We start from the raw sequence: 16,833 nt of genomic DNA, 5'->3' as shown, positions 1-16,833 counted from the left end.
TGCCAATCATCATGCCCTTCCTTCAACCAAGTCTCTGTGATTGCAATAACGTCATACTCCCAGGCACCAATCCAAGCCCTAAGTTCATCTGCCTTACACACTATACTCCTTGCATTAAAGTAGATGCATTTCAGGCCACCAGTTTTTTTGTGCTTACCTGCTCTCTGCCTTCTCTTCCCTTTATTAATGCTATCTTCACGATTCTTACAGCCTCCAGTCTCCACCTCGTTGCCTACTGTTTTCTCTTCTGGTTCTCAGCCCCCTGCCACATTAGTTTAAAACCTCCCCAACAGCGGTAGCAAAAACTCCCATAAGGACATTGGTTCCAGTCTGGTTCAGATGTAGACTGTCCATTTTGTAATAGTCCCATCTTCCCTAGAACCAGTCTCACTGTCCAACAAATCTGAACCCCTCCCTCCTACATCTCTCAGGCCACATGTTCATTCTGACTATTTTTTCATTTCTACGCTGGCTAGCATGTGGCACTGGTAGTAATCCTGAGATCACTACCTTTGAGGTCATAGAACATAGAACATAGAACAATACAGCACAGAACAGGCCCTTCGGCCCACGATGTTGTGCCGAACATTTGTCCTAGCTTAAGCACCCATCCATGTACTTATCCAATTGCCGCATACAGTTTGCCAATGATTCTGACTCTGCCACTGCCACTCCCACAGGCAGCGCATTCCATGCCCCCACCACTCTCTGGGTAAAGAACCTACCCCTGACATCTCCCCTATACCTTCCACCCTTCACCTTAAATTTATGTTCCCTTGTAACACTCTGTTGTACCCGGGCAAAAAGTTTCTGATTGTCTACTCTATCTATTCCCCTGATCATCTTATACACCTCTATCAAGTCACCCCTCATCCTTCTCCGTTCCAATGAGAAAAGGCCTAGCACGCTCAACCTATCCTCGTACGACCTATTCTCCATTCCAGGCAACATCCTGGTAAATCTTCTCTGCACCCTCTCCAAAGCTTCTACATCTTTCCCAAATGTGGCCTAACCAAAGTCCTGTACAGCTGTAACATCACTTCATGACTCTTGAATTCAATCCCTCTGCTAATGAACGCTAATACACCATAGGCCTTCTTACAAGCTCTATCCACCTGAGTGGCAACTTTCAAAGATCTATGAACATAGACCCCAAGATCCCTCTGCTCCTCCACCTTACTAAGAACCCTACCGTTAACCCTGTATTCCGCATTCTTATTTGTCCTTCCAAAATGGACAACCTCACACTTGGCAGGGTTGAACTCCATCTGCCACTCCTCAGCCCAACTCTGCATCATATCTAAGGTCCTCCTCTTTAACTTCTCTCCTAACTCCCTTAATTTCTTATTTCAGGACCTCATCTCATTTTCTACTTATATCGTTGATGCCTATATGCACCAAGACGACTGGCTGTTCACACTCCCCTTTTAGAAAGCTCTGCAGCCAATCGGTTTTACCAATTCTTTCTTTGTTTGTATTTTAACTATAGGGTGAGAATAAAGTGTATTTTGCTTAAAGCCAAGTGGTGTAACCAATTAAATTACACTTGGAACACAGCACCTTAAAATTGCCTTTTAAATAAGATAAACATTAGAACGCAGGCTACCTCCTTGATAGCTTTGAAGGGGGTTTGATCTGGTTCACAATAATAAGGATCAGGGATATTTAAAATATCCAGCAGGTTGTAGGGAGAAGCTACTTCTGTGGTGATGGGAGAGGCTTATTATAAAAGATCATAAATGGGCCTGTCTGGTTTCTCAGTGGCTGTTGAGATGCTGATTCTATCAATTTGCTTTTCCTATTTCTTGTTCACAGTTTCAAATATCTAGAAGATGCTTTACAAAATCAGAAGATGGTTTTGGAGGAATTAACACTGAAAATGGAAGAGAAAAAAGTCAGCATCCAGAACACAGCAAAACAAGTGGAGGACAGGTAATATGATCCACTTTTACTCAAAAAAATCACTGATTTAAAATTAGTTCAGCCAGGCAGTTTACAAATCTGTCATTTATTCGATATGAAGCTACTCAAGCTGATCAAGACAGAAAAAGAATTGAAACTGAGATTAATAAAAAAAAATTAAATATTAAAAAATGTTTCTTCTGAATCTAATTGCTAAAATATAAGAAGGCAATAGCTTTGCTAATTCAAGGACTCTGTATCCAGTCAGAAGTCACACCACACCAGGTTATGGTGCAACAGGTCTATTTGAAATCACACAAGCTTTCGGAGTGCAGCCCCTTTGTCAGGTTCAGTGAGAGAGCAGGGCACACAGATTTGGAGTTCATAGGCAGATATAAACACTGTCTGTGTGCCCTGTTCTCTCACTGCAACTGATGAAGGGGCTGCACTCCGAAAGCTTGTGCAATCTCAAATACTTGGGGATAGTATAGACTGCAGATGCTGGAAGTCAATAAAAAGTGGAGCTGAAAAGGCACAGGCAGGTCAAACAGCATTGGAGAAGCAGGAAAGTCGACATTTTCATCCCAACCCAAAACATCAACGCTCCCCCTCCTCCAATGCAGCCTGACCTGCTGTGGCTTTCCAGCTCCACTTTTTTATCGACAGTGATTTCAAATAAATCTGTTGGACTCTAAAGTGGTGTTGTGTGACCTTTTGAGTTTGTCCACCCCAGTCAAACACCGGCACTTCCACATCATCCGTATTCAATCAATAATGACCTTTCTAAAGAGTCAATTGAAATTAGTCAATTAAATTTCTAAAGTCAAATCGATTAGTAATTAAAAACATATAATTTGACTTTGATAAGTGTAATTTTTTGACATTGGAGTTGGTAACAAAATCTATTGAAACAATTTGTTCTGAAATCTGCCAATATCGCCTTTAAAATCACCTGACGGATCAATGGGCATGGCACAGTCTTCCATTGTTGTTCAATGAAGAGCTGACTCGGGATTCCTGTTATGTGTCTGCGGCTCACTAGCTTGTTGACTATGAAACCTGAGACCCAATATCTGGTGTACGTCAGGCACAGGAACTAGTTATTGAGCTAATCAGTAACCAAAACTAATTGCACTTAAATTTCTTAAGCTGCATGTCTTGCATCTTTGAGGTGATTTTCCATCTGTTGGGTTTTGGTTACTTATATAGTACATTTAATTTATTTTTGTACTGGACTAATTTGTTCGATTTCAACTTTTTTGCTTCACTGCTGCCAATCAAAACATTTCAACATATAAATTTAAAGGCCATTTTCCATCTCTAAACAATGCACTGTAGACAATATCCAAGCTTAAAGTTTGTCAAAAGTGAGTTCTAGTGCCATTTTAAAAAGCTGCAGCTGCACATTTCAGCCCTGTTCAAGAAATCTTATTTCTCCAGGTTTTAGCACTTGCAGTACAGAATTCATATTACTAGCGTTATGTTATTCAGGAAAAAGTAACTAACACAGGAGGTACTCTCCAGAGTAGCTCAGTCCTCTCAGAAATGTGAAATACATTTTGTCTATTAGAGCAGAGCTGGCAAATCAAGGATTTGTTGCCCATCTCTAGTTGTCTCTGAGAAGGTGATCATGATCTTCCACCATGAACCACTGCAGTTGTAGCTACACCACTAGTGCTGTTAGGAATGGAGTTTTAGATGGCAGGGAAGGAAAAGCAGTACAGTTCAACCAGATTGTTCATGGCTTGGAGAGGAACTTGCTGTTCCCATGTATCCCATGCCCTTGTTGTTCAAGTTACTTTAGATTGCCAATTTGGTATGTGCTTTGCTAAGAACCCTTAATGAGTTACTGCAGTGCATCGTGTATGTGGCACACACAGCAACCACTGTGCACCAAAGATGGGGAGTGTGCATGTTTAAGTGGATGGTATGTCTATCTATTGAGATGCTTTTTCTGGATGGTGTCAATTTTCTTGAGTGTTGACTGAGGGAAGCTGCATTTTCTAGATTTTTGTGTGTGATTTTTTTTTTGTTGAGCCAGGGCAATTGTAAGGAATGACCATGGTCTGACTCAAGGTGGTAAGGTACAGAAAATCGATGCATTAGGCACTGCTGAAGACTAGGGGCTGACCTACATGGGAGATTGAATGTCACAGATCAATTTGGAGGGTGCCGTGAAGAGCAGCCTATGGGGAACAGTATCAGCTCAGTGAAAGTGAAAGGTTGTTTACTCCATCAGTTCAGAGCAGCAGAGGTTACTGCAGGTTGTCAGTGCCATGCAGCTAAGGGGTCTGTTCAGTTCCCTGAAATTGGAGGCCTATGGGCAGTAATTGCTCAGTGCAGTTAGTAGCCAGGGCAAGGGAAAGCCTGTGACCCATAGAGTTTAGCTCTGTGACTAGAGTGCTGGAACTAGATGCTATGGTGCAATCTAATTAATCTAGTCGACATTGTCATTGGAGAACAGATTGAGCACTAGGAATGAGCAATCATTGGGGCAGACTGAGTTGGAGTGGCTTTTGAGAGGAATCGGAGGTTGTCTCTCAAAGAGAGTAGCTGAAATCTCTCGAACAAAGACAGTGTTTTAAGGAACTTTGTGATTCAATTATTTGTCGATGTCTGGTTGGTTGGCTAAGAAATTTGAGGAATCTGCCATTTGTTGCATCTGCCATTTAGTGAGTGATTTGTTTGACCATAGTTTGCCTGTTTCATATTTATCGCCTGTTAATTCTGCATGTTAAAAGTATGAGAGAGTGTTGACTGCTTTGCTGACTATTATACAGTAAAATGTCTTCTGTTTGTTTAAACCAGTGGAATCTTATGGCTTTATTCTCTTAGTAAGCAAGTAAGTTTTAAAATTTTGACAACCCTACTGGTCCCTAACCAGGTTTTAAGGGGCCGGCATGGTGGCTAAGTGGTTAGCACTGCTGCCTCTCAGTGCCAGGGACCCCGGTTTGATTCCAGCCTTGGGCAACTGTCTGTGTAGAGGTTGCACATTCTCCTCATGTCTGCGTGAGTTTCCTCTGGTGTTCCGGGTTCCTCCCACAATTCAAAGATGTGCAGGTTGGCCATGCTAAATTGCCCATTGTGTTCAAGGTGCAGTAGTCAGGGGTAAATGTAGGGTTTTATAGGGTAGGGGAATTACTAGATTACTTAGTGTGGAAACAGGCCCTTCGGCCCAACAAGTCCACACCAACCCGCCGAAGCGCAACCCACCCAGACCCATCACCCTACATTTACCCCTTCACCTAACACTACGGGCAATTTGGCATAGCCAATTCACCTAACCTGCACATTTTTGGATTGTGGGAGGAAACCGGAGCACCCGGAGGAAACCCACGCAGATACGGGGAGAATGTGCAAACTCCACACAGAGAGTCACCTGAGGTGGGAATTGAACCCAGGTCTCTGGCGCTGTGAGGCAGCAGTGCTATCCACTGTGCCGCCCACTTAAGAAACACGGGCTCATCCAGGATTTGAACCCGGACCTCTCGGAGATCTGCGAGAGGAACACCCAAAGCGAGAATCGTACCCCTAGACCAACGAGCCCGTCTAGCTGGGTTACTCTTCAGAGGGTCAGTGTGGACTTGTTGGGCCAAATGGCCTGTTTCCACACTGTAGGGATTCAATGATTCAACCAAAATGCAGATCTTGTCTGGGATCACAGAAGTGGGGAAAATTCCATTATATTCCTGCCATGTGATTGTGGATATGTTTTAGGGTGTCAGGAGACTTATACACTACAGAATCTCCAGTCTTTGATCAGCTCACAATACTTATTCACATTTCGTAGGTGATTAATCCATTTAAAATTGGTGGTGACCAACCATATATTAATGTTGGGAGATTCAGTGATGGTAATAGCTATTGAAAATCAGGTAGAAATGGTTAAATTCTTTTTTGTTGGATATGGCCATTGTCTGACACTTGTGTATCACAAATGTTTGTGCTACTTATTAGCCCAAGCCTAAATATTGTACAGGTTTTGCTGTATAATGGATATTTCCATTATTGCTAGTATCACCAATGGTACCAACCACGATGCAGTTATAAACAACATCCTGACTTCTGATTTTATTGTGGAGGGAATATTGTTGATGAAGCAGTGAAGATGGTTGAGGCAAGGACATTACCTTGAGGAACTCCTATAGCAATGTCTTGTGGCTCCTTTCTTTATGCTATGTATAACTCCAACTAATGGAGTTGTCTGCTTCTGATTCTGCTTGACATCAATTTTGGTAGGGGCCCTTAATTCCACATTTGGTTAAATTTATACCTTGTTGACAACACCTGTCATAGTTAAATTACTGTGAACTTCAGCAGGTTTGTCCATGTTTAGTCATAAGCTTTAATGAGATCTGGAACATAACGATAATGATAGAACTGATACTAAAACATTAGGGAACTACTTAAGAGCTATGTAATGGCACTGTTACAATGACACCTTCCATCATTTTGCTGAAGATTAAAAGTAAACAACTTTGGTAACAGGCTGTATTGGATTTATCTGGCTTTTTGTGTAAAGGTTAAGCCTGGGCAATTTTACGCTTTGCTGGGTAGCTTCCCTTGTTAGATCTGGTATTGTTTGTTACTCTGTTTAGAAATAATTTATCTCAAAAAATTAAAGATTACATTTCAACAAGGCTTGTTGCACTGATGAAGAATTATTGAATTGGATTTAAATTAACAGGGATCTGTGAGAGCTAAATCAATAAACTTGAGGAAAACTTAAAACAGCTTTGAACTGAAAATATCCGGCTTTTTTTCAAAATACTGAATGTAGCTTGGCTAAAAACTTGAGAGACGGAGAAACAAGTTGTCCTCTACTGCTCTCTAAGTTTTTGAGCTTTTATAGAGAAAAGGATAGGACTTTTATATTTAAAAATATATTGACAGTTGAAAGAAATTATCGTTAGATGTTCATCATTCATTATGCTAGTAAACTTGAACTTTGTGTGTTGCCTTATTGAATTTCCAAAACATCGAGTTACGCACATCATTCCATAATCTTGTTTTTGCATATGAACATTTGTTTAGACTAAAATCTGCATTTCAGAATATACAAGGATCCATTAGGGAAGGTTGGAGAAAGTTTGTTAAGGTTAAAGAATTGGTGTACATTCAACCTGTGTCATGTTTACTGTTTCTGACCTTTTGCCACCGTCCTTTTTAACTTATTGATTTATAGCCTGAGTGTTGGCCAATTTTCCCATCAGGGCGAAAGTGAGGACTGCAGATGCTGGAGATTAGAGTCAAGAGTGTAGTGCTGGAAAAGCACAGCCGGTCAGGCAGCATCCGAGGAGCAGGAGAATTGACGTTTCGGGCAAAAGCCCATCATCAGGAATTCCTAAAACGTCGACTCTCCTGCTTGGATGCTGCCTGAACTGCTGTGCTTTTCCAGCACTACAACTCTCAATTTTTCCATCAGGCAATCTTAATTGTTCCCCACAATTCCACAGAATGGCCCTATGCAGATTTGCTTACTTTTTGGCAAAGATGTGGATCAGGATCCTAGAATGTTTTACAAGATTCATTAGAATTAAGAGATTGAGAAAATTGCCTTTTAAAAAGAATGTTGTGTGTTGTTTATGCAGGATAGTTTTGATGATTTTAAACTGTTGATTGTTTCAGCTGCTGTAGTACAATCTGTCACATCTGTCGGAATTTGAGCACAGTTTTCAGAATACATTGTTGAAATGAAATTGCCTCAAGCCTTCTCGGTGAGATGGAATCACTTGGTAAAGTTTTTTTTAGCTTTGTTGTTTCAGAACATCAGCCAAGCAAGAAAAGCCTCGAGTCTGTGTTACGTAATTCTGACAGAAGTCTGCACTCTACACAGAGCTAGTTCACTTGTTACAGCTGTACTGGAACCACTTGGCTAGGGGTACAGTTGGTTTTGGAATATATCTTTGGAATTACTACAAGAATGCGATTGGGGTCCATAGCATTTGCCATGCACAGTGCCATCAGGCATTCTTAATGTCACATGGAGTGAATCAAAAGATTGTCATTTGTGATGGACAACTTGGCATTTCCAGCTGAAGGTAGTTGCACATGTTCAGTTTTGCTTTTTTGCATTCTGATCTCTGCTCTGCTATCTTTGTGGAATTGTTGACCCTTCTCCAGTTAGTTGTTGAATTATCCACCTCCATTTATGTGTGGATTTGGAGGGCTGTAGTTTTTTGATAAAAGCGATTGGTTGTGCATCACAGTGTTTGCTGTGCTGTTAGTTATCCATTAGTAGCTGTGGACCAAGTTTGAGCTGTTAGATCTGGCAACACTGTCATCATATACAAGGTGAAGGTTGTCCTTATTAGGAAGATGGGATGTGATTTTTGCATGTAAATCTGCTGTTGAGTACTGTCGTAGATCATGGAATAGAATTATAGAAACCCTACAGTGTGGAAATGGGCCATTTGGCATTCTATCCAGACTCACTCCCCCCCCCCCCTTTCTATGTTAGCCAGTCATGAATTGGATCATAATTGTTCTGTAACGTTTGTCTTGGTTCTTTATTCCAAAACATTATCAATGTCAGTTTCAAAACTTTAAATTGGCCTAGTTTCAATAGGTTTGGGAGAGAAGAGAGTTGTGGTTTTCCCAAATCCTTTTTGTGAAGAAGTGCTCCTTGACATTGCCCTTAAACAATGAAGTTGTTCCCCTCCCAGTTCTGCAGTCTTTCTAGGAAAAGATTGTCTGCACCTATTCTGTCAAATCCTTTAACCATCTATCCACATTGATTGGATCATCCTTACTGGATGAATATTGCCTGATGACTTGCTTATATTCATAATTAATAACTTTGGTCACAGCTATGCTAGTGTTACTAAAATTGAAATAGTGCTTAAAAGATAAATGTAAGGTGATTACTACTGAGTTACCGCACAGACCTTACACTGTTTGAAAGAAAGTACTTTAATTAGGTAAAGGGGTAAATATAGGGGAATGGGTGGGTTACGCTTCAGAGGGTCGGTGTGGACTTGTTGGGCTGAAGGGCCTGTTTCCACACTGTAAGTAATCTAATCTAATCTAAAAAAAATTAATACTTTCATCATCTATAGCATGCCCCAGAAATGTTTAATGGCCAATATGTTGAAGTGTAGTCTTTGTTGCAATGTATTCAAATGTAGATAAGTATTCTAAAACAATAGTTAGGGAAGTGAGGAGATGATCTATTTTTTAGTTTTATTGGTTAAGGAATAAGTGATGGTCAAGAGACGAGGAAGAATCCGCTCCTTTTCTTTTAATAATTTTGTGTGGTTTTACTGATGTGTGCTACTATTGTCTATTTAGTATTACACTGAGAAAGTGATGGTGGTCTGCCTTCTCGAACTAGTGCAGTTTATTTTTGTCAGAAAAATAAGTAGATTGCAGATTACTTGTAAATTTAGAAGGGTGTATAGCAAAAAGATCCAGGAGTACAAATACTAAGTACATAAAATACAAAGTTATGATGCAGGTCAATATGTCATAATAGGAACAAAACAAGGGCTCACATTCATTTATAGAAGGATAGAATTGCAAAGTAGAGACATTATGCTAAACTTATTTGAACCTTGGTTAGATGGCTCTGAACAATTCTGGTCACCGCATTACAAAAAGGATATTGAAGCACTGAAGAGTGCACAAAACTGCAGTTAGAATAGAACCGGAACTGCAAGTTCTTACCCATCAGGAAATGAACAGACTTATATACTTATATAACTAATAGACTTATGAACGGACTTCTCATATATTAGAATTGATCTTTCTCTGCACCTTCTCTGCAGCTGTTACACTATATTCTGCACTCTTCTGTTACCCTGATTTGTCTGGTTAGCATGCAATACAATACTTTTCACTGTATCCTGGTACATGTGACAATAATAAATCAAATCAAATTCTTGATGAACAGGCTGAGTTTAATTTTGCTTGAAAAGAGAAGACTGGAGATAATTTAATAGAGTTCTTTTAAATGTTTACAGTTTTGATGGAATAAACAGGAAGCATTTCTACATGGGAAATAGCAAATCAATATAAGATGGTCCCTAAAAAAAATCAAATACAAAATTCAAAACAAATTTTGTGAAATTAGAACACGACCTCATGGAGTCTTTGTGAGTAATAGTACAGATGAATCTAGGGAGAGGGAACAGAGAATTATGCCAATAAAGTTGGATGAGGAAGGATAGAGGATGTTCAGCTGGAGCAGAGATACACACATGGACTGGTTGGGATAAATGGCCTTTCTCTGTACTACATATTCGCTCTACATCTGTATAGTTCATGTGCTGAAGGTGCTAAAAGGCTAAATTCATGTATCTCAAGAAAGAGAGTCATGACACTATTCGTTTTGATTTGTCATAATTCATTCTATTCAGTTACCTTCCCTCTATTCGATCTTTCTCTTTTCTGTTCAGCGGATTCTAGATAGGTGAAATAGCCACAGATTTGCTGCTCATTCTTAATAGGTTTTGAAGACTAGCAGGCAGAACTCCTCCCATTATTTTCCCTGCATTCATGAAGGCCAGCTCTTGGCCTCTGCTTTGTTTTCATTTTTTGGTAGCAAAGAAGGAATTAAATATGTAGACACAATTATTGACCTTCTCATTACCCTTCTTTAGGTTAATTTGAACATAGCCTGGAGTAATCCTTTTCTTTAAAGCAACAATGTTTCTATGTTCCTAGCCCACTCTGCATGGAACCATGCCTCAGTGAGGGAATCAACACCTTCAGGTGGATGGGGAATGGAGAAAATTGGAGATTTTTTTTTCATTCACAGGTAGTTTCGCACTTGTGATTCCTCAGTTATTTAACTTTTGATCTTTGATGTAGCATTTTACAGAGGTACAAAGTGAAAGTGAGACAGGTCTGAATAAATTAGAAGGATAACTGAACCAAGATTTCAGCCTGTTGATATGTGTAAGTTACCTATGATGCAATAACATAGATGGTGGATTGGTCGCTGGTCTTGATCTTAGTTGGAGAGGCTGTGTGTGGAAAATCGATAGAAAAAAGAATTCTCCCAGACCCCACTCCCACAAATTCTAATTTTATTTTTATTAGAATTATAATAGAATCATGGCCCCTGATGCGGTTGGACAGTTTTGTAATTGATTCACTTTAACCAAATTAATGCAAATATGTGTCTATTCAAAGTAAGTTTTTACTGAACAGGAATTTATCTTGTAGGTTAAATGAAGTAAAGCAAATACGAATAAAAGTTGAAAATCAGATTAAGATGGCGAAGATGATCATGATGAATGAATTAAACAAACGAGTGAATGTTCTCATGGACCAGTTGGAGGTGAGGCTTTCTGATGCAGCAAAACTACTTTAACTTTGCAACTATTTTGAAAAACCGAATTGCTGCTTAAGGCTGCAATAATTGATATTTGTTGGGTTTCAATATACTTTAAGGAATTTCAAGAGATATTCTGATGGTATTGTGTTTAAATGTCAGTTATTGGTCATCAGTAACCAGGTAATATAGTGGTACACCATGAATGTCATAAAATGTTTTTATTTCTTGTTATAGTTTCACTTATGGTTGCTTTCGTTAGAAGCAATTTTCAATATGTATGTCATATTCATCACAGCTGAAATGGATCACCTGCTTTCAATATGACTTGCTGTCGTACTTCAGAAATGAAGTATCAGCTAAGCAGTTCTATTACCTTAAAACCATTGACAAAATGATGACAATTATTTTCCTCATGAGTTTATAAAGTATTTTTTGTGGTCATTTTGTATATTATTTTGTAATTCTCGCAGGACCTGACTATTCCTAAATCAGAAGGTAACTAGGTGCGCAATCTGCTCCAATACATTTGGCAATATTTATTTTAAATAAGTACAAAGCAGATCTTCATGGTTGGGCGTGGGCTAAATTTATAATTCTGAAATTTCATCTCTTGAAGAAACAGGATTTTGTTTTGCCGTCAATCTGACAGCACAGCTTAGATTATATTATAGGCATTTCGAATATTGCAAGCTTGGAAATCTGTTGGTGCACTCAAATAGATGCAGCGCCTTTGCTGCAGTGTTTCATTACCAGTTCCAATTCTAGTCTGAAGAAAAATATTATGATGTGGGAAGATTAATTTTATAATTAAAACTGGGGAAGAAATCATTCTTTCTCAATAGAAAATTCTTGAATGGGTTGTAAGTGATGTGGAAACAAAATGCATTGATGGGCTAATATTTAACTAGAACTCACCTTCACCTTAAAATGTTTGCTGTGAAGAACAGAATGCAGTAATTTACCTAGAATGCTAAAACTACTTTTGGTGATAAATGAGTCCCTTTGCAATTATAGTTGACCAAATAGCTATAATAGGGAAATAAGATTCAAAATCACAAATCTCTGAGTCCTTTCCAGCCTTTAATATTTTGTTCAAATGATCACCCCCGTTGGATTGCTACCTTTGTTGTGGAACTTGAGATCATAGAATCTGTTGCAAATTCACCAACATCATTCTTCTTTGGTTATGGGGCTGTTCAGTAATATTCCATTCATTGGTTTGGGGACAGGTGGGGTGGGGTGGAGTGGCTGCACTTGGAAGAATATATGTTTGCTATAGCGCTACATTTCGTCATCCCTGATTCTATGATTTGTTTCTCCCGAGTTTTCCATTGAAAATGTGGAATCAGAGAATGTCACCTTCTATATATGTTAGCAGCTATCTTTTGGCCGAGAATTTCAACAAAATGAGAAACCAAAGCAGCACAGGCATACTAATAACTGCCCTTCTGCTTCAGTTTTAGTTCCATCTAATTTGGTAAATTAACAACTATAAACATTTTATATGGTGTAATGGAAGCTCTTTTTGGTGATAATGATGCCAACGTTCTTTTAATCACAGAATATCACAAATGAACGAAAGCTCAAACTGGAGCACCAGCTTCAAGCAGTGATGGGTTTGTGCAAGCACTTAGAGCATGTATTAAACTTCATCAATTGGGCAGTCTCTAAGAAGAATGATATTCCATTCTTATTCAGCAAGGAACTGGTAAGTGTGTATGGTCAACTTGGGCAATATTGCTGGCAAAATCAATCAAAAAAAAGTGTGCATTAATTATACAGAACTGGCTCAAAGGTAGAAGACGGAGGGTGGTGGTGGAGGGTTGTTTTTCAGACTGGAGGCCTGTGACCAGTGGAGTGCCACAAGGATTGGTGCTGGGCCCTCTACGTTTTGTCATTTACATAAATGATTTGGATGCAAGCATAATAGGTACAGTTAGTAAGTTTGCAGATGACACCAAAATTGGAGGTGTAGTGGACAGCAAAGAGGGTTACCTCAGATTACAACAAGATCTGCACCAGATGGGCCAATGGGCTGAGAAGTGGCAGATGGAGTTTAATTCAGATAAATGCGAAGTGCTGCATTTTGGGAAAGCAAATCTTAGCAGGACTTATACACTTAATGGTAAGGTCCTAGGGAGTGTTGCTGAACAAAGACACCTTGGAGTGCAGGTTCATAGCTCCTTGAAAATGGAGTCGCAGGTAGATAAGATAGTGAAGAAGGCGTTTGGTATGCTTCCCTTTATTGGTCAGAGTATTGAGTACAGGAGTTGAGAGGTCATGTTGCAGCTGTACAGGACATTGGTTAGGCCACTGTTGGAATATTGCATGCAATTCTGGTCTCCTTCCTATCGGAAAGATGTTGTGAAACTTGAAAGGGTTCAGAAAAGATTTGCAAGGATGTTGCCAGGGTTGGAGGATCTGAGCTACAGGGAGAGGCTGAACAGGCAGGGGCTGTTTTCCCTGGAGTGTCGGAGGCTGAGGGGTGACCTTATAGAGGTTTACAAAATTATGAGGGGCATAGATAGGATAAATAGACAAAGACTTTTCCCTGGGGTCAGGGAGTCCAGAACTAGAGAGCATAGGTTTAGGATGAGAGGAGAAAGATATAAAAGAGACCTAAGGAGCAACCTTTTCACGCAGAGGGTGGTACTTGTATGGAATGAGCTGCCAGAGGATGTGGTGGAGGCTGTTACAATTGCAACATTTAAGAGGCATTTGGATGGGTATATGAATAGGAAGGGTTTGGAGGGATATGGGCCGGGTGCTGGCAGGTGGGACTAGATTGGGTTGGGATATCTGGTCGGCAGGGACGGGTTGGATCGAAGGGTCTGTTTCCATGCTGTACATCTCTATGACTCTATTTTAAGCAAAATTGTAAATAGATTATTTAGTATAACAGATTTAGAAAGAATGTTTGATATGTAACACCCAATATTAATATTTTATTATTTAGATCTTGTTTCAGATGCGTCGTTTGCTAGAAACACAGTGCAATGTAGATATGGGTCCCTCCATGATTCAGTTTCGTTGGGACTCTACCATGTGGACTAAACAGCTCTCTACTTTAGGTAGGAAAGATCTTACTACAATACTAGTCAATGCCAGCTGAATACCTACCTTGGTTCATGATCTTACTGACCAATTTTCATGATGAATTGATGGTTGTCAAAGATCCGGGAACAGTTTACCACTTTCTCACATTTGCAATGTATAAAATACAGCAATAAAGGATCATCATTATATTAAAATACATTTCAACACAAATGACTTATTTTGTTCATCTTCCAATAATTCACTTATTTATAAGATGATCTGTCATTACCAATCTGATGGTGCACTTACAGAAGGAAATCGCTAACTAGAAAATTGAAAATAAAATATATCTTAAATTAAAATATTAGGCAATGATTGCAGAAATGTTGGAAAAAGGAAATAGACTCAGACTCAGTAAAAGCCAGACAATTTTTCTTTCAGGGACAGTGGAAAGCTGAAGTTGCACTGAATCACATTGTTAGCCTACTGATTTCTAAGCAGTATTAGTTGATGGTTCACAAGAAAACTGTAGACTATTTGATTAGGTAATTAGAATGTGGAAAGCTTTTTGCTGTGGAAACAATAAGGTAAATAAAGCTGTTTAGTTTGCAATAATGTCTAGAATGAAAATGTAACTGGTTATCCTTGCTGTATAAGGATTACTTTGAGTCCTGTCTCATTGGTGTCACACTGCATGATGGCTTCTTAATGGAGATTATAGTCTCAGAAAAGGCATTGCCATCACTAGCTGTCTAATTCTAGTGAAATCTACTCCTTATTACTGCAACCCTTTAGTAGTGATCTTGCATAGGGTTTCACACTCAAGTTACAAATTGGACACATTTTAAATTAAATAGTTCATGAATTTAACAAATCATTACGTTACTTTCACAATTGTTGGTTATTGCATCTCTACCCAAGCTCTTGCCTTGTCAGAATTCAGGTGATGACCTTTTACTGTCAGTGCGAGTTAATTGTGCTTTGTGTAACATCAGGATTTCTGTAGATCTGTGTGAATTCACTCAAATGTTGACCTCAAATGAAGTCCTTGAAGGTAAGATTAAGGCTTTATGATTTGTGCATTCCAAGAGATCAATTGCAGCTGAAAAGTCAATGAAATGTGAAGAATGAACAGCTGGAATTCCAGACAGTAACATTAATGAAAATCTATTCATCTCAGCTACACTTGAAGCTCTCATTTTGCAATCATCACTTGAAACGTATCAAGTTATTTATCAGCTTTTGACTTTTCAACTTGTTGTGTGGGTGTGAAGTAATTTGTCCAAATTATTGGCTGACGACCAGCATGTGCTCGTTATTTGTTTGATTTCAGGCAGCCTCAATTGCATCTTTGTCTTGTTCACCTTTCGGTTCACCTGGCAAGCTCTCTCTAGCACTTGCAGTGGATTCTGGTCATGGTCAACAACAGCTTTTTCTGTTGTGTCTCACAGAGCATCCGCAATTCCTTTCACTTCGGGAAGATTACTGACTATTGCACGCTGTTCGTATTGATTCTCATCTTGAGTCATTTGCAAATGGCATATACAACTTCTGAATCCCCCGAATGGCATCCAGCATGTAGTTAGAAAACTCCTGCTTTCATCCAGTTTCACTAGGCAGTTACCATCCTTCACATCAAGGGTAGTAAAGGTCTTTGCCGGCAGATTGTGACAAATTTTCTTCAATGGTTGGCACGGGGTAGTGAGATCTCTCAAAGTTTTATTGAGATTCTTTGGATCAATGCAAATTCCAGCACTTTTCACTGCTATCATGCTGCTAATTCAGTATTAGCAACATGTTAGTTTCTGGATTGCTCCTTTCTTTCGTAGCTCTTCTATCATGTTATTTGGGTTGACTTGAAGACAGCTGGAGCTCTTCTCAACAGTTGCTGAGGTGGAGTCACGCACTTGTACACTTCGAGATAATATTCACTAGGAGCTCATCTATGACGCTTAAAAACAGCTCAGTAGTTTTCAAGAATTTCATTACCAGTCATTGGCTTAATATCATTAAAAGAAACACTGCAAATCTCTTCTGGCCACATTTAAAGTTACTCATTCAAGTTTTAGACTTGCTTTAGCTGAGATTAATAGATTTCATTAACATTACTATCTGGAATTCTAGTTGTTCATTCTTCCCATTGCATTGATCTTTCAGCTGCATTTGACCTCTTAGGATGCGTATTATAAAGCCTTAATCTTACCCTCAATTATTTCATTTTTGGGTCAACATCTTGAGCAATTTCACACAGATCTGCAGAAAACCTGATGTTCCACAAAGCACTGCTGTCTTTCTAACATTTCACCTTCACTTGAAGCTCTCATTCTGCAATCATCACTTGAACTGTTTCAAATTATTTATCAGCTTTTGACTTGTCGATTCCAACCTGTTGTATGGTTGTGAAGTAATTTCTCAGAATTAATGGCTGACGTCTCACCAGCAGCCTCCTTAATAAGGCTACTTTGCCTCTTTCTTTCTAAACACTTGTGTGAAAAGTGATTCAGCTTCTGATAGCCAAAGCATTGCTTTCCCATGCTAGACATGCTTCTTATGTGATATCCTCCAAAATATTTATATGCCGTCTTCAAGACCTTTCTGTTGATGCTTCTGCAAAT

General features: G+C 39.3%; 1 protein-coding gene across 3 annotated transcripts in view; it reads left to right on the top strand.

Annotated features, from left to right (window-relative positions):
• Positions 1 to 16,833, top strand: part of trim66 (tripartite motif containing 66) — a 231,161-nt gene that overhangs the window by 175,495 nt on the left and 38,833 nt on the right. For all 3 annotated transcript variants that reach the window (XM_043705850.2, XM_087996546.1, XM_043705851.2), the window contains 4 exons: positions 1,816 to 1,932; positions 11,071 to 11,185; positions 12,744 to 12,890; positions 14,139 to 14,253. In XM_043705850.2, coding sequence (XP_043561785.1) covers positions 1,816 to 1,932; positions 11,071 to 11,185; positions 12,744 to 12,890; positions 14,139 to 14,253 — 494 coding nt within the window. The remainder of the gene's footprint in view (positions 1 to 1,815; positions 1,933 to 11,070; positions 11,186 to 12,743; positions 12,891 to 14,138; positions 14,254 to 16,833) is intronic.

This window comes from Chiloscyllium plagiosum, unplaced genomic scaffold, assembly GCF_037043375.1.
Source record: "Chiloscyllium plagiosum isolate Xiang-an unplaced genomic scaffold, Cpla_swu_hap1 HiC_scaffold_18, whole genome shotgun sequence".
NCBI classification, from domain to species: Eukaryota; Metazoa; Chordata; class Chondrichthyes; order Orectolobiformes; family Hemiscylliidae; genus Chiloscyllium; species Chiloscyllium plagiosum.
Note: the sequence above shows the minus strand (reverse complement) of the source record. Positions and strands in the feature narration are given on the sequence as shown.